The sequence below is a fragment of the Halichoerus grypus genome, chromosome 12 (assembly GCF_964656455.1).
Source record: "Halichoerus grypus chromosome 12, mHalGry1.hap1.1, whole genome shotgun sequence".
Classification (NCBI taxonomy): Eukaryota; Metazoa; Chordata; class Mammalia; order Carnivora; family Phocidae; genus Halichoerus; species Halichoerus grypus.
Window position 1 is genome coordinate 90,969,721 of NC_135723.1, and position 18,260 is coordinate 90,987,980.

The 18,260-nt window shown below is 43.9% G+C and overlaps 1 protein-coding gene across 2 annotated transcripts in view; it reads right to left on the bottom strand.

The window, feature by feature from the left end:
- Positions 1-8,316: 8,316 nt before the first annotated feature.
- The window catches only part of CREB3L2 (cAMP responsive element binding protein 3 like 2), a 108,512-nt gene continuing 98,568 nt past the window's right edge, over positions 8,317-18,260 (bottom strand). For both annotated transcript variants that reach the window (XM_036079765.2, XM_078059612.1), the window contains exons 9-12: positions 17,347-17,446; positions 16,960-17,086; positions 15,360-15,576; positions 8,317-13,855 (exon numbers count right to left, since the gene is read on the bottom strand). In XM_036079765.2, the coding sequence (XP_035935658.1) occupies positions 13,780-13,855; positions 15,360-15,576; positions 16,960-17,086; positions 17,347-17,446 (520 nt within the window). In that variant the 3' untranslated portion in view covers positions 8,317-13,779. The remainder of the gene's footprint in view (positions 13,856-15,359; positions 15,577-16,959; positions 17,087-17,346; positions 17,447-18,260) is intronic.

The window sequence follows — 18,260 nt, forward strand, 5'->3', positions numbered from 1 at the left end:
TTTCAAAAAAGATGAGTTCATGATCAAATATCACAAAAGCCATAAAGAGGCAAGGTACAGAAAAACATACAGCAGAATCATCCTGCAAAACAATTCAGATCTGGGAAATATAAAAACAGAATATAAAATAATTGTGTTTAATATGTTTAAAAATAAAAGAAGATATTCAAAGTGTGATGTAAGAACAAATGACAAAACAACTAGGTATTTTCCAAAACAAAACAAAACACAAATGGAGGTCCAGGAAAAAATAATCATTGAAATTAGAAATGCAATGGACAGATTAAACAACATGTGGTAGACTTGAAGATTGTGCTCAAGATTCCCCTTCAAGGAAGGACTTATCCAACTGCAAGAAGTGTGGTCATCGGATAGCCTCTAGGGGTCAGCTCCTTCAGAGTTTGCCTCAGGTGCCGAAAGCTGCCTTTCCCAAGGTCACTGGAGTAGCCTGCATCCAGTGAGAGTGATGAGGTTATACAAAGACCCTGACTGTTTCATCCCAATGCAAGACAGTTCTGATGGGACATATTTACTTCAGAGCTCTTCAGTAGATTAGCCTAGGCTTTGATAGGATGCCATTGTTATTTGCCTTATTCCTCCATCCAGCCCTGCTTTGTTCTCTCCTTTCATAGGTTTTGATCCCTAATAGACAGCCTATACCCCAAACTCAGTTCCATCATCTGCTTTCAAGAGAATCCAACCTGTGACACAGCAGATTAGACACAATTATAAGGAGATCTGCTAACTTGGAAAATAGATCTGAAATGATAGCCCACAAAAAGAAAATTTGCAAGTTAAGATATACTGCAGATAGAACTCTGGAATAAGAATAGTCAGAATTCCATAAGGAGGTAAGAGAGGCAAAGGGGAAGAGGCAATACTTGAAAAGTTAATGGCAGAGAATTTCCAATAGTGATGAAACACACCAATCCTCAGATTAAGGGAACACAATGAATCTCAAGTAGGATCAATAAATACATCAAGTTTATTATTAGATAAAGATCATAAATCAGCCAGAAGAAAAAGCCAGATTACTTTCAGATTATCAAGAACTAGAAAAGCTGATTTCTCAATAGCAAATTAGAACCCTAAAGATAGTGGAATCAAAATATTGAGAGAGGATAACTGACAACCTAAAACTGTCAAAAGTAATGGTAACTACGTGACATGACAGAGGTGTTAGCTATTGTGATGATGACACTGCAATATATATAACTGTATCAAAACAGTACATTGTACATGTTAAACTTATACAATGTTATATGCCAATCATATCGCAACAAAAATAAAATAAAATAAAATAAAATTGTATACCCAGCAAAACTATCTTTTAAGAATAAGGAAGAATAAAAGACAATTATAGACAAATTCAAGACAAGACCCTCATATAACCCTTTTCCTGTGCAACATTTAGGAGGTATTTTTAAAAATCTTCTGTAGCCTCCTGATCTACAGCACCTGCCTCTCCTGCAAGTTTAACATTTTCACACCTTGCAGCTTTTTGAAATGTGTGAGCCAACAGCACTAGCTGAGAGGGGTTTAACATTATCCTGACCCTAGGTAATGTGACCATAAATTTCTTTGGCTTTCAACTTCATAACAATGCTGTCCACTATGCTGTGTTGTTTTTTTTTTTTTTAATCAAGCTTCATCTCATAAATCTAGAAACTGAGCTGCTTTTCCATCTTTTCAATAGCATCGTTATTCATTACAGATATTACTTAAGCACTTTCCAGAGCAACCTCACACACAGATCAGGATTTCCTCTTCCTTTTTCTGGATATACTATATTGTTGATTTATTAGCATTGAACTTATAGCCAACAGTACTATAACTTATGCCTGAATGAAGATTATCTAATATATACTTTCTCCACAAGGCACTTGTGAACACTAGACAGAACTTCAGCACTATGTTTGGGGGCCATTTAAACAGCAAGATCACCAACAGAAACACAAAAATGGAGGAAAAAATGACACCAAATAGATCACCAAAAGGGCAGTTGTTGATGGTATAAGAGTTGACACAAAAAGGCAGAGTATTACTTTGACCTTCACTGGGAACGTGCGTCAGGCAACTCAGACTTTTTGCTGTCCTGTGCAAATCCATGAATTATCATGAAAGTGCTGTGAGTATCGATTTCGGGGTTACAGGTAAATTTTAATGAATAAGCAAATTCACAAACAAGGTATCTGTGAATAGTGAGGCTCCACTTTACAACTAAAATATTGCACAGAAATTGAATGAAAACAGAAGAGCTGCTCAGAATTAAGGCATGCGAAGGTCTGTAGGTTGTTCAAGAGGAGAGTAAACATACTAATTTCAAATGTTCAAGTTAATGTGCAGGAAAAGAATTAAAATAGTGTCTTCAGAAAAAACAGAAGCAGTGTATTCTACTTCAAACAATAACAACCACAAGATGTCATTTTATACCCATCAGACTGGCAAAAATTAAAATAAAAAAATCAAGCAGTGGTGTGAGTATTGGGAAGCAGGAACACATATATTGTGGTGGAAGAATAAACTGATACAACCATTTTGATAAAAGTTTGGCAGTACCTAAGAAGGTTTATGATACACGTTTTTAAAATGTGGTAGCTAGAACTGAATGGAATACTACACATGTGAATTAACTCAGGGTAGATGCACACTTGCTTCCTATGACTTGAGGCAGGTTCTTTCTGCACTCACTTCATGACGGTCACATCCTCATGTATGAAGAGAAACTTTGAGACACATTGCAAAGCCAGGGCTCCCTGAACCTGTTATTAGAAAGGTAAAGTTTTGGACCAAAAAATAAGTATTCCATACACCAAGTAATCTGCCTCTACCTGCTGCCACCCACTTTACCTCTTAGTTCTGCCTGCATACCTGGGGCAATCAGGTATCCAAGAAAGGCAAAAGGAGTAAAGCTTACAAGGATGGGTGACATGCAATGCAGTCCTGGTGCGAGGTCCCCTCTTTCCCATATTATCTTCTCCCCCTTTTAACCCAGGATATGTTCAGCTTCTAATATATTTTTTATCCCAGCTTGCAAATTGTTTTAAAATTTGTGCCAGAAGTTCTCTTAAGTATGAATAGCATTTACTTTTAGACATGCAGAGCTATTTTGTCTTTGTTTGTGCAAAAATTCAGACACCTCTAGCACAATGAACACAGCATGAGAGACCACTAAGGGCTTAGCAATGACAGAGGGAGATGGAGTTGGGGCAAGGGAGAGAAAGACTCACTCACTGCTAGTCCTTGGTGCTAGCTAGTCTTTTACTACATCAATTGGGCAATGGTGGGGTGAGAGCAAGTGCTAAGTCATCTAGAAAATTCTTGGAGGTTCTTTGAGATGATCCAAATAAAATACAGCTCAAGCCACCAAAGACAGAAGAAAGTAGAAGTGAGGCATGGGGCCCAAACAGGAGGATTAAGTAAACTCAGACTCTCCCTGGTACTGTTCTCCACGCTGATCCGCGAACACCTACATACAGTCACATCTCCCAGGCAGGACTGAAACTTTCTGCTCTTGGGAGGCTTGAATGGTCCCAGATATTCATATGCTACTCTTTGGGAACTGTAACCAAAAAAAAGCTACCTTGTCATTTATCTCCTTACAGAGAGATAATTCAATGAGGATATTAATGCTTTTTTTTGAGAATTTAAAACTTTTTTATTGTGACCCTCAGAAAGATATCTGTTAAGTTATAACCCAAGACAATACTCACACACACACACACACACACACACACACACACACCTGAAATTAAAGTTACATGGAACAGTGTTAACCTCTACTAGATACATTCTATTTTCTATTTTACTCTGCAATTCCATTCCATCCCATCCCATTCTATTCCATTCCATTCTGTTTCTCTTTTTTAAATTGTTGGTCAAAACACACTAAATCGATTTCCCAACCCCTCCCCCTCAGTCTGAAGAACACTAGGCTAAAGGAAAATGACTCTCCCCTTACCCTGACTCCCAAATTTAGAATAACTAATCATTGTACATCATAATGCATGTGAACGGACAATAGCCATTCAGATCTTTGAGGAAGGCTGATAGTATGGAGGAAAGAGACCAAATGGGAAGAAAATGGGGAAAGAAGTGTGTGTGCATGCATGTGTGTGTGTGTGTGTGTGTGTGTGTGTGTGTGTGTTCTAGAGGTGGTAAAATTCTTATAACCATAAGAATAACTAATAGTGAATGTCTAAAATTGATATATCAAGTATTAACAGCATAAACCCATTATTTAGAAATATAGAGAGAGGCACCTGAGTGGCTCAGTCAGTCAAGCATCCAACTCTTGATTTCGGCTCAGGTCATGATCTCAGGTCCTGAGATTGGGCCCCACGTGGGGCTCCTCACTTAGTGCAGAGTCTGGTTGGGATTCTCTCTCTCCCTCTCCTTCTGCCCTTCCCCTCACTTATGCATGCTCTCTCTAAAATAAACAAATAAAGTCTTTTTTAGAAGAAGAAATATAGAGATAAATGTGAGAAAAAATTGAAATTGGTTACTTCTAAGAAGTAAGACTGGTGGATAGAAAAGATACAGAAAAATGGACTACTTTTCAATAAAAGCTTTTTAGTATCCTAACTTTTTAGCTATGTACAATATAGCTGCAATATTTTTAAATTTAATTGTATTGTAGGAAAATTTTGCCATTGGTTCCAATAGCATTCTCTCTACCTCTTTCTTACCCCTGTTATGTCGTACATGTAGTCCCTAACTCTGACTTTCCTATAGCACCCCTCCTAGTTCAACTTATATCCCCTGTCAAGTTCTGCCCCTGGGGTGGGATTGCATGGAATTATGTGTGCAATACTGCACATACCATGTCAACTATATTTTCTTTTCTGCATTCACTTACCATTTACACTATCTCAAACCAGGATAAAAAGCTGTATCAACAATTGAAAGTATTTAAATGATAACTAAGTTGAGAAAGGAAACATTTTGGGGATTGAGGACACCTTTTCTGTCCTGGTGGTCTCTAAATATGTAGGTGGTTGTATTTTTACATTTTTGTCTCAGGGAGGGTTTTTCTTTGAACTAGCCCAAGCACCTGGAACGTCTCATGCACCCATCAGGAAACTCAACTTGCCATCTGTTTTGCAGTAATACTGGGGAGGACATTACTGATGAACACCCTGGCAGCCCCAATTCCCAAATACTTTTCACTTAAGAAACATTAAACATTTTGAAACAGACTCTTGGAGAAGAGCACAACAGCCTCTCTGGCAGCTTTCATGGTATTCCTCAATGGTTATTTTTGTTCCTCCGTCTAAAAACAACAGCACAGAGGGAGGAGGAGAACACATGGGCTCCTCATGGAGCCAGAACACTTCTTTCAAGTTGCCAAAAGATCTAGCAGCAGCTGTGCCCATTGGAAGACAACATCAACTTGTGCCACCTGCCCAGCCCCACCAAATAACAAGGGGTCAAATGTAACCAGCCTCTCAAACGGTGACTTGGATTATTTTTTAGGAAATGACTGAGATGAGCCATCTTCCCTTTCTTCCCTTCTCTATAGAGACAGGGGTCTTTAGGGGGATATATATATATATATATATATATCTGAGTTAAAACCCAGACAGTAAAGGACTTGCCTACAAGCCCAACTTTCATATGCAAAGCAACCAATCCAGAGCCCATAGCCCAACCACCCTGAGGGGCCAATTGCCCCTTGCCATCAGTCACCCCAGGGCCCAGTACCAGACAGCCAGAGACAGTCTCTATACATATATGTATGTGTATATATATATACACACACATATATATCTTATATATCTATCTATCTGAGTTAAAACTCAATCCTGAGAATTCCAGGGAAAAGAATATGGCAGTAGCACCTTGAAAAGCAATCCCATTGGAGGGGTCATGGACCACTTAGACAGCTAGCATGTCACCTGCTCAGATGAGGGATAGCCCAGCTGCCTCCCTACTCGGGCCTTTCAATTCCTGTCCCTTGGGGTGAAACTGACTGCCTTCCCACCTCCTAGTCCCGTCATCAATACAGCGTCTTATTCTTGATTCCCTTTCCTGTCAATTCAGATGACAGAAGGACCGGGGAAGTGACATAAATGAGTGAACCAGCCTAGGCGTAGAGACATGTGGCCACCCACAGACAACCCATTCTATTGAATGCTCGCATTACTCAACATCCAAAGTTAGTGGGTCCTCCAGTCTTTTTTTTTTTTTTTAAGATTTTATTTATTTATTTATTTATTTATTTGACAGAGAGAGAGACACAGCGAGAGAGGGAACACAAGCAGGGGGAATGGGAGAGGGAGAAGCTGGCTTCCCGCTGAGCAGGGAGCCTGACGCAGGGCCCAATCCCAGGACCCCGGGATCATGACCTGAGCCGAAGGCAGACGCTTAACGACTGAGCCACCCAGGCGCCCTGGGTCCTCCAGTCTTTTAAGAGAAAATGGAAATCTGGTGTTATAAGAAATCTTTGAATGTTGAAAGGTTAACCGATAATTTTTAAATGTTTGAAACATCATGGGACCAAATCAGAAATATTAATGCACAAGCTGAAGGTCTGCAATCTCTGATGTAGGCTAACTCCTGTGTTTTGTCAAGTAAAAATCCCCAAGCCCTAAAAACAACACAGTGTAGTTTGAAGACTCTGTACTCTGAGTCAGAGAAGATCAGGGCTCACATCTCTCATCTGTAGAGAGTTTACTGTATGATTTTGCATAAGTTTCTTAGCCTTTTTACATCCCAGCTTTCTCAACTATGAAAGGGGGAAATTATATATCCTTCATAAAGTTTTAAAGGAAATAAATAAGATCATAGATAATACATAAAAATCACCTGGTGCATAATAAGTGCTCAGTAGCAGCTAGCAAGTTGATAAAACTATGCAAGAATCCATAAACGTTTATCTCCTGAATCCAGCCGGGTTCTTTCCCCCACTGTATTCCCCACTGTTTCCTTACCTCTATGGCTCCCATTTTCAGTTTGTTACTCATAGGTCCCAAGAGGGAGCATACCATGCCATAGCGGCCACATAGGGAAATGCCATGGTCAGTCAAGAGGCAGAGGGAGTGAGGAAACATCAGCAAGAACCTTCATCGTAGTTTCCACAGGAAGGAACAAGCAAGACAAGGTAAGCAGGTTTAGGATTGGCTAGTTTGAATAATCTCAGTGGGCTCTCTGGGTATAGGGACTGTCCCTGGCTGTCTGGTACTGGGCCCTGGGGTGACTGATGGCGAGGGGCAAGTGGCCCCTCAGGGTGGTTGGGCTATGGGCTCTGGATTGGTTGGTTTGCATTGAAAGTTGGGCTTGTAGGCAAGTCCTTTACTGTCTCTAGGAATTGGCTAGCCCTGGGAGGGGCAGTCCCTGGGTCTACAAAGCCCCAGATGCCAAAGCATTAGGAATACAGAAAATATAAAGGCACGACTAATACAGAACGTTCTCAAATCAGTGAGTATTTGCCCCCTCCACTCATCACTGGACAGATACCAGCATGTCGAAAAGAGGGCTTCCATAATAGGCTCCCAACATAAGGAAAAAAGAGGGAAAATGTGTTACTAAAAGCTTTTACAGGGAGAGGCCCCCTTGTGTTTGAATAGAAGAGAAGGTCAAGGTGCTCAGAGGGGAAAGGCAGCAGGAGATTAATGCACCCTTGAACCCAAAGCAGGGATAGTCATGCTGCTTTAAAAAAAAAGAAAAGAAAAAAAAGGTAGTTTTGCAGATAAGCGCAGTCCATGGCCTTCATCTCTGAATATCCTGGGTACTCTTTTTGAGGCTAAATGAAGCCCCACTCTCTCTGAGTGGAGAAAATTAAATTTGAACGCTGAAATTGCAATGGAATGATGATGATTCTGCTTGAGTGCATTGACCTTTATCAACCATTTCATTAGAATTTCTGGAGCACAATGCTGGGCTAGGCTTTCCCTGCAACTGTCCATCTGAAGAAAAAGCCTTCTCTCCCGGCTCCAGCCCAGACCATCATTCCCCAGCATCCCGAGATGGGGAAAGCAGTATCAAATCGGAAGAATTCCGTAATCTCGTTAGTGCATAGTTGTAGTAGACAACGAACATAGCAGTCAGGCGGCAAAAGTCTCTAGAGAACGCTGTTTTTCTTCCTGTGACTGACTGAGAAAAAATTACATTTCTCAATATTCCTCCAACGGAGGCTTGGATTTCAGTCCTAGCTATCAGACAAATTGCCGGTCGGAGGCTCTTCTGTCAGTTCAACTAGATAAATCAGAAAAGAATGGTTAGGCGCACATATACAACAGCCACGCTCCTCAGAAAAGCAAAATGCTTTTAAAACCAGATTACCAGAATTTTAAAGACTGGACAACATTTTACTAATTAAGAAAAAATATTTTTATTCGCAAGAAATGGAAATACAAAAGCATAACAATTTCAGTTCATTTTTTTTTCCAAACTAAGTACAAGTATCCTACAAAGCTTTTTTTTTTTTTTTTTTTTAATTTTTGGCATTTACTTAGCTATGATAAAGAATAAAAAGCCATAAAAAAAAAAAAAAACCCAGCACAATATGACAGGTAATAGACTCACAATCCATTTAGACTTAAACACTGCTAGTGTATAGAACTATTACAAAAGAGAGGAGAGGTCCAGCCTGTCAGCACAGACATTAAAGCTCACGGTTGATTATAGTCTAGGGTCTGCTCAGCATTGTCTCAATAGGGTCCCTCACGATTCGTCAAGGTGTGCTGGTGTTTTCCATAGACTCACAAAGCATTTTATCTGCAAGGGAGAGGCTCTAAGCAGTGCAGGCCATGGGTCCGTGGTGCAAAAAGTTCACGTTCTCACTTAGCTGGTAAACAAAGACAGGAGAGGAGGAACAGAGCTAAAACCCCTGTTTTTTCTTTTCCAGGATGCAAAGCCTGCTAGCTGGAATTCACAGAAGACTAGATGAACAAGACAGGACATGAGCGTCGGGTGGATACCTCCAGCAGGAAGCAAAGAACTAACGTTGCACAGTGGGCCCAGCAGAGGGAATGGACTGTGTTTCCTGCCTGGACAACCTTACAAGTTCCCGGAAAGTTCTGCCTAACCAAATCCACAAACTGCACTTCCCATACCACTTAGTGGTTTATCTATCTCCTAGTAGCTAGTTGCCCTGTTTTCTCGATAAAATTAAAAGCCAAAATGTATTAAGCACAGTACGTAGCACTTAATAAGTGCTCAAGAAATATTATCTCCCTTCCTTCTCAAAACCAAGACAAAAATAAAGCGTTCCTGAATTATGATGCCCCAAAAGGACAAAATGAAACAACACCTAGATTTATCCTGTGCTAAGTGCAGGCTCTTTGGCCACAGAGAGAAGGAGCATCAATCCCCGAATGGGCCAGATTCCTTGGCCCTGAGAACATGTTCTGCCGTGAGGATTTATAATAACTTTAATCCAGGCTGGCCAGTTTTAGATGTGACTGCAGCTCTACAAAACGGGATTTTCCTAATGGACAAAACCTCATTTCTTTTCTCCCGATGTGCAAATCTGATCGTGGCTCACTTTTAGGAAACCATTTTTGGGCCTCTGGAAAAAGTTCTTTCCCCACACTCACTTCAGTCTAATACTACAAGGCTATCCGTAACATCTCCCAGGGACAACAGAATCTTCAGTTATCCTGGAGGATATATAAAAGGCACATTTAAGGCAGACGAGTGTTTGAAACAAGGGGGAAATTTGTGTGTGTGTCAGAAAGAGGGAGGGAGAGAGAGAGACAGACAGAGAGAGAGACCTAGCTCTTTCGTCTTTTGAATAGCTATTGATTGACGAAATCTCCTCAGACCCCTGACTCCCCAACAGTCCCTAGGGCTCCATGCAGAACTCTGCCTCAGTAAAACTGAAAAGTCCTAGGACTGACTGACGGACTGACGGACTGACTGAATGGGAAATGTGAAATCCGTCTCTGGCTCCTTCACAGCTTCCCACTCGCTCCTGTAACTGGCCTCCCAGAGGGGCTCATGCTATCACATTTCTCCTAATTGTCTCAGCGGAAAAGCATTCAAATGAAATGGCTCTCACTAGAGCACTACCTGCTAATGGTTTCACAGGTCCCGTCAGCCTGGATTCGACAGAACCAAAGCAGTGACTCATGCAGACAAGGGGGAGGCCAAAAGCCCTTCTCCTCGGTCTCCAATCTCCCCGACGTGAGCAAGACCAGCACGGATGGTCCATTTCCTCCACAAAGAGCGGGAGGTCTCCATTTATGCGTCATGCTCAAGTACACGCCCCATAGGACATGTGTGCTCAAGAGCGGGCTCCAAGATGCCTCTGATGCTCTCTTTGTGGTTTTGCTTGGTCTGAGGCCATGGAGGAAAGGAGCCATAAGTGTTGAAAAATTTTAATGAAACACATGTGACCAAAATTCTGGACACCGCCTCAAGGCTAGAATAAAGATGAATCACTTCAACACTCCCGCTCTATGGGCACATGAGATTCACCGCCCCCTTTTGGCATTCAGGCTAAACTGAGAGATTTAGGAAGAAAAAAAAAACATGGTAATTATAGTTGGTTTGTAAATAAGTTGAGCTAAAAGCTGCTCTCACAACCTACAAATTAGTTCTCCAAATCAAAATCATTTTTATTAGCAAAAAGGTTATCTAATTTTGCCTACGCTGGTGTCAAACCTCACCCCGCCCCCACACACACAAAAGGAGCAACCTAGTTCAGCTGTCAGATATTTACATAACACTCTCCTTATGTGACCGAGGCTCCAGAGTCCTAACACTTCACAGAAATTCTTTCTTAAACTGGCACCGAGGCCTTTCATCTCTAGCATCCATTTCTAAGCACAGAGTTAAGAGCTGTGGAAAGGGCCAAGCTGGTGGGGGGGGGGGTCTGGGTTACTCGGGGCTCAGCCGGTGAAAAAGTGCTTGTTCTCAGAATGTTTGCAAGACATCTCCTTCACCAGAGTAATCAAAGACAGGGAGATGAAACACTGTTTACCTGATGAAAAATAGAATTAATATCTTTATGAGTAGCCTATTTATTATTTATGGTTTACGGTGATGCTAATAGTCTCATAGTATTCAAAACTGAAGTTCAGAAGCCAACGTCTGCCTCTATTTGAAATCTTCAGGGTTAACCAGGCATTACTGACTGGTCTATAGGACTGCTCTATGGGGGAAAGCAAATCCAGCAAACGAGCACACATCCCTTAATTACTTGGCATTATCCGACTTTTCTGTGTCCTCTTGACCCCATGGCATCCTCCTAAAGGGATATGTGTTTAGTCCCTTGACTTGCCCAAACAGGGAGTGGAGGGCAGAGGTTTTTCGCAAAATAGCAGCAAGGTTGGTTCTTGGAACCCCCTTAACATGGCCATTTGAGCTCCCAGGCTGATGTCTCCTGTCTCCAGATAGAGCTTCAGTTCTGGAAGAAGAGCTTCCCAGAGAAAACAGCCTGCTGTTTGGAGATCCAGAGACGGACATGACAAGCAAAGGCAGGTAGGGGAGAAAATAAAATCCTCAAGGTACTAAGGACAGGTACTGGACTTTTGCTGGCCAGTCCCTTCTCCCGCCTCATTCAGAAGAGCAGGTTTCCCACCCCTGGCTAATCCAGCAGCCTTCGAAACCTGACCTGGTTCCACTGCAGCAGGTGGGCAGGCTGACCCATGCGCACACTTCTGCCCTTAAATATAAGACTTTCCTTTCTCATTGACCAAACGCTACTTGAGTTCATTCTTTGTACCTTCGTAGGCCCCCACAGGTGCCCGTGCCTCATACTTACATGGCATTTTAAAGAGCAGGATGGGTCAGCAGCGGCCCGTGGCTACCTGACACCAGCCAGGCCCAGGAAAATCTAGAGCTGAAGAGAAGGAGGGAACGGAGAGGAGAGAAGCAGGGGCAAGGGGCACATTAGTAAGCCCTCTTCCTACACGGCTCACACGGCCTCTGCTCTCCCTGGCCAATGTAAGGGGCCCTAAACTGCAGACAGCGGCAGCCCCAATCCAGCTTGACACATGGATGAGAAGACACACTTGGCGTCCCCTAGTCTGTAACTCTCTCCATCACAGCAGAGAGAGAGAGAGAGGAATCCCTCACGGGGAGCCCCAGATGTACCCAGGCCGACAAAGCAGGGATCTGCTTATGAGGTATGATGGAAAAATGCTAATGACACCAAATCCTGCGTCTACTATGGAATGGAAGGCCCAGGTATGGGCTTAATCACTTGTAAGTACAGGTCTCAATGACAGTGTAGACCAGAGAGAGAGAGAGAGAGAGAGAGAGGAGTTAAAGCTAAAGGTCCTTCAGCTACTACTAAATATAAAATACAAAATGTAAGCAAATTTCTTACACAAAATCTTTCACAAGCTAGGGAAAAACACTTAAAGTGAATCTTCTACATTATACAATGAAAAGGCAATTTCCATTTCTTATTTGTATGAAAGAAGAAAGAATTTTTTAAACTACAAAAGTTACTTTTAATCATTAAACAAACAAACAAAAAAAAGTAGGTTGGGGGGTTAGGTTGTATCTCTTTGGGTAAGCTGCAAAGTAGCCAAACCTGACTATAATATAAAAGGTAAGACTGTGGATACACAAATGTCACCTACTCCAACCCCAGGCCTCAGGCCCCCTGTGTTGAGGCAGAAGAGGAGGGTAAAGCAGAAGTGGGGCGTGGGGGTGGGGAGGAGGGGGCTAGGAGCAGGTGTGGAGAGGCAAGCCAGCAAGGCTGTCCGAAATGCCTGTTGTCAGGGACAAGGATTCCCTTCTCTTATGGGAACAGGACAAAAAAAGCCTCTGACCACAGAGCCGCAGACCTGATTAAGGCATTTCCCTCTGACTTCATTCTGTAGGAGGACACAAGCTCTTAAGGGGACTTCCCAATTACAATGATAGGCCTCCAGGTGAAGAAGGAGGAGGAAGAGGAAGAGGAAGAAAAAGAAGAAGAAAATGTAAAAAAAAAAAAAAAAAAAAGAAAACCAAAATACCATCTGGAGGATTGGGGATCCCAGAGCTTAGGGTGCCCTCCTAGCTCCAAAGGCCACTTTGGAGGGAGGCATCGGATCTTTTCAGTGTGGTTGCTAGTGGGGAAGCCTCAGCGAGCTAATAAATACTATTTACAAATGGGGAGGAGAAGCCAGGGAGGCAGACCTATGGGTACGTGGGGACGCAGGTTGTGGGGATGCCCTACAAGCAACAAGATGGGGCAGGTTTGCCTGGAGTAGAAAGCCTGATTCTTTCAGGCATTGCACTTGCGGCCTGAGAATGGGGAAGGGGGAGCCCTCGCTCCAGTGCGGGGAGGACGATCTGCGAGGGCTCTGCTGGGGCAGAGTGTCGGGGGTGCTCACTGAAGACCCTGGCACTTCCGGGCTGTCGGGGGCAGACACACGGGAGCCCCAGGCTGAGGAAGGCAGGGCGTCAGTCAGCGCTTCGCCAGATCCCAGCAGGCATCTGGTATTTTTGTGGCTGGAGTCTGGTGTCTCACACGAACAAGAGTCAGCTCTTCTTCAAAGAGGTGGTCACACCCCACAATGAAAATCAGGCAGTATCTTTTTGGCACTATTGGTAGAAACGAGCCTGCTTGTCCCAGCCACGATCCTAAAATAATTTCCTATGGCAGTAAACAGGAGGGAGGGAGGGATGCCGGGCTCCCCTCTTCAGGGGGGCATGGAATGGAGGGGAAGGTGCTCTCTCACCGCAGGTGGAAATCCCAGGCTGTCCTCCCATCCAAAGCCACGACCGCTCGCCCATGTCTTCATCCAGATCAAAGGCAAAAAGGAAAAGCTTATGACAGAGGTGGTTTGGGGATGGGAAAGCAGAGTGAAGAGAAAGAGGGAGGTGGAGACAGCCTCTTTAGAAGGTGGCGTTCACTCTTCTGTCGAGTTCTACAACTTTTAGTGTCTCGTTCCCCTCCAGTTTGGCGCTGACCCTGGAAAGATACCAAAAGGAAAGAGTCTTAGCAACCAACTGACAACTACGATTCTCATGCTTGGGAGTACAATACCATCATTCCATGTCAACTTTGTGGGTGGGCCCAAGTGGGTTCTCGTTCTAATCGCTTTAACCGAATGTACCTACAGAGGATGGTTAGCCTTATGCTAGACTCTGGAAAGAAGAGAATAAAAGGATAAAGCCTGATCCCTGGTCTAGAATACTAATCATTCAGATAAATTAAAAAAAAAAAAAAGCTAAGTTGAAATAACACTAAACATATAACAGAAAATAAACACGTTATTAAATTGTGTAACAGCCTAGAAAGTCTCTAGGCACTCAGAAGGCTGAGGACTTTGGTGTCAGGGAGACATCCCAAAACAAGTGAGGGTTTCAATGGGTCCCTGAACAGTTGAGCCAAGAGGGGAGAGGACTTGTGGCATGAGCCACGTAACCAAGCAGCTGAGTCTTCCATAGCTCCCAGTGGCACTTCTACAAATTTCTCTATAATGGAAATAATAATGCCTAGCCTCTTAAAGTATTTAAAAGGATTTATATATCACATTTGCATAGCACTTAAGGTAGTAGCTGCCAGTAAAAGTCCAATATGCGTGTATCATGTAAACATATAAAAGTACATGTAATTATGAACCTTCCCCACAGCTTTAGGGGAAAAAAGCTGCAGAATTTGAAGTAGAATCTTCAAGTGGGTGCACCTGCATTGGAATAGCATCATTTCTGGGAAGCACAGGGGTGAGTTCAGCGAGATCCCCACCCACGCCAATGCATTGCCAGGAGTGTGCACGCAGACCCTCCTTCCTGTGCTATTTGGCATTTTCAGGAACCACCCCCCCCCCAGCACAATAACAATATCTGGCCATCCTATAAGCCTTTATGTTTCCCAAAAGACTTTCCCCACTAACGATCTAAAAGAAACAACTCACGGAGAATTGGAACCCAGTGTTACTTTCAATATAGAAACATGTCTATGCACAGTGCCTCTCGAATGATGTCCCTCAATGTAAATATGCAATTATAATTAATACATGTTTATTTACATAAAATCATAAAACTCTATATTGGCAAACAGCATAACATATATGTATCTCTAGCTGGAAGGAAGGTAGGGCAGGTGTCCTAAGGCTGCACCCGCACAGCAAGCACACTGCTAAGGCCGTGCTGCATGTTTACCTACGAGGCTTTGAGGGGAGGAAGGAGGGAGTCAAGCCCTTTGCCCACTTCTTGGAGCCACCACCTCTCCAGTGACAAAGCAGACATGGGGACAGCTCATCCTAGGTCCCCCCCACCCCCCGTCTCTGCTAAGGGCAGCTGTTAGCAAGTAGTAGTCTCTCCAGAGTCCCAGGGTCCCAGAAATAGGTCCTGAAAGAGCCCAGGGGCTGGACTGGGCCTATGGAAAAGTCTACACCCCACATTCCAGGTTGCTGACTCACAACCCATCATCAGTGCATTAGGGGAGTTGCATCTGTGTGTACTTGACTCACAAGTGCTGCTGTAGCTCCAACAGCACTGATTTCTCCAGGCTGGTCTCATTGGAGATAATGAAATGGGGAAGATCCACGTCAGGCCTGGTCTCCAACCCTGATGCCCTGAGCAGAGAGGACCCTCTGTCCCAATGCCCAAGCTCCCCAGCTGAGGCTGGGCTGGACGGCTCCTCCAGGGGAGAATGTTCCTCGTAGATCAGCAGATTCCTGGATCTCACTGAGGACAGAGCAAAGTAACAGGTGTTAGGGAAAGACCATAGGGTTTATCCCATCCCCTCACTCAACGCCCAGGGCCGGGAGCAGATGAGAATTTGTGGGTTCTTTTGCCCAGAACTGAGGGTGCCAGCTGGAGTTGGCTTTCCATAAAGGCTTCAGGGTTTCAGAGTTGTGTGCATTGAAAAATTATACCAATTATACAGTGCTGGAAGAACAATAGAAAAGCAAATAAACATGAAGCAAACTGCCACCCCCACTGCTTTGAAAATAAAACTCCCCTCCTTGCCCACCCAAAACCATCTGGGGGAAACAATTTATGAAGAATGGGAGTCAAATGCTTGGAGATGTCCAGATCAGCTAAAATAAGAAACATTTCCAATGAGTTGGTCTTACATGGAGAGAAGGTACAAGGGCAGAAAACGGCATTTTCATTTAGAAACCGGAGAGAAGCCACAAAGCCAAAGCCATAAATCAAATGAGAGAGACAGTTTCTTTGTTTTATAGGATAGTTGCAGAGCTACATGGCTCTGCAGCAATTTTCTACAACATAGAAACTCTACTCTCATTGGCTTCCATTTAAATTTACAGATCCATTCCCTTATGGGAAAAAAAAGAATTTCCCAAGAGATCACTGAAATTATGTGGTTGAAATGCTAGCATTTCTGTCATAAACCTGGCAGAGATATAACCACCCGGTGAAGACCAGAGACCTTTCAGAACTGCAAAACTGTGCCTACCCCAAATCTGGTACCCCCAACTTCACACTTGTTCTCATTAGTGTATATGTGTATTCATGTATATATTATGATCCCCACAGGCCACTTCATTATTTCCTATATACTTAAAAGGGACCATTGATCTAGGTGAGGTTATCACACCTCTAACACTTGAGTCTCTAAATTCTCTAGATCTTGGTCATAATGTTTTGTAAGACAGATTCATTTCACGAATTCTTACTATGGTAACATATAATTCCACTGAGTGCAAGTAGAAAATGTCACGGAAAGCTTAATGCCCCTCTCCATCTACTCCCCTCCCCGACCAAATCCACATCCCTCCCCCTTATCAGAGCTCAAAAGGAGACCTCAGAATTTGCCAGGGAACATAGTCTAGAGCAAGAGTTTGGAAACTGTACTCTTCTCTAGAGAATTCCCAGTGGTGCCTCAGGCCAGTGGGTGAGGGGTACAAGAAGGGGCCCAGACGTCTAGGAACCAGACCCCCCCCCCCGTGTCCTTCTTCCCCCTTCCTTCAATACAGAAGCTACACTTTTACCACTTTTTAAAGATAAGACTTTCTCAGAAGGCTTCCTTCAGAAAGTTGAGCTTTCAGAAAGCTCCGGAGAACTGAAACAAGATGCTTCACAAGTTGCCGAGTGCTGTCTTACCGACAGAGGCTGTATACGGCTCCTGCACAGAATGCTGGCTGGGCAGAGCCATCTTGGTGGCAGAAGGATAGGGCCCGTAGCCCTGAAAGAAGCTGCCAAATGCAACAGCAAAGCATAGCACAACCACCTGCAGGGGGAGGAGAGAGCACAGGGAGCTGTCAGTTCCACGATCCACAGAGCAAACCTCTAGCCCTACAACACCCAGACTCCCCTTCATCAGGCCAGACTGCACCAACAGGTCAACCCCTGTAACATCAGAGCAAAGGAACTGCCTCAGAGTGAGCTTCATCGCTCCCCCAACCCTATTTGGACTGGCAAATTGGGGAGAGACTGGAGACTTGGGGGGGGGGCAGGGCACTTGCGGCGCTGTCCCTTTGGGAAACTCACCATGAGGCACGTGCCAGTCTGCGTGCCCGCCAACTTGCAGGTGCGCGAAACCTTGCCCATCACCAAAGTCTGAAGCTTCTGTAGTTGCTGCAGGAGAGTTCTGCAAACACAGCAAATCAAAGCCATGAGGAGAGTCTGAATCAGAAGAGAGTGCTTTCAGGTGACGTCTGCCCCCGTGTCCCAGGGAAGCTGCTGTAGCTTCGTGTCTGAATTTGAACACACAGAGCCGAGGGAAAGTCTTGTTTGGAGGCAGATACGGACACCAGCGCCTTCGAGGACCAGTGGTGCAGAGCTCCCCAGAGTTTGGAATGAGCCCCCCCACTTTAACAGCCTGTCCAGTTCTTGTGCTGTTCTGAGTAAGAGGCGAATGCCCCAAATTATCCCTGACATGCTGGGACTTATCTGTCAGCCACTGGGACAAAACAAAACAAAACCAAAAACAAAAAGAACAATTCGATGGGCGGGTGATGGTGGTACAAGGAGAACTCATTTACCTACGTACGAGAAGGGAAACGCTGAAGAAGACGTAACAAAGGAGAAAAGCAGAGAACTGAAGGAGTGGCCAGAGGTGGTGGCTGTCATTGGAAATGGTGGAAGTATCCGTGAACCACAGTCACTCAGATGGCAAACTTGAGGAGAAAGAGAGCAAGAACAAGAATGGCAGGGGAGGCAAACAGCCAGGGGCCCCTCACACCCGTGGTCTTTGTAGGCTCACGGCATCTCTACAATCAGAAATGAAGCCAAAATATGACAGAGCAAAGAAGTCTGCTCAACTGGACGCATGCTCAGAGCCAGGGATCTCGGAAACCATCCTCCCTTACAGACTCTGATCTTTCTCCAGGAAGAGGCAGGGAGCAGGAGCAAAAAAGAGTTGTTCTCTCCCTAAAATTGGACAACTGTGCATACCCTTAAAA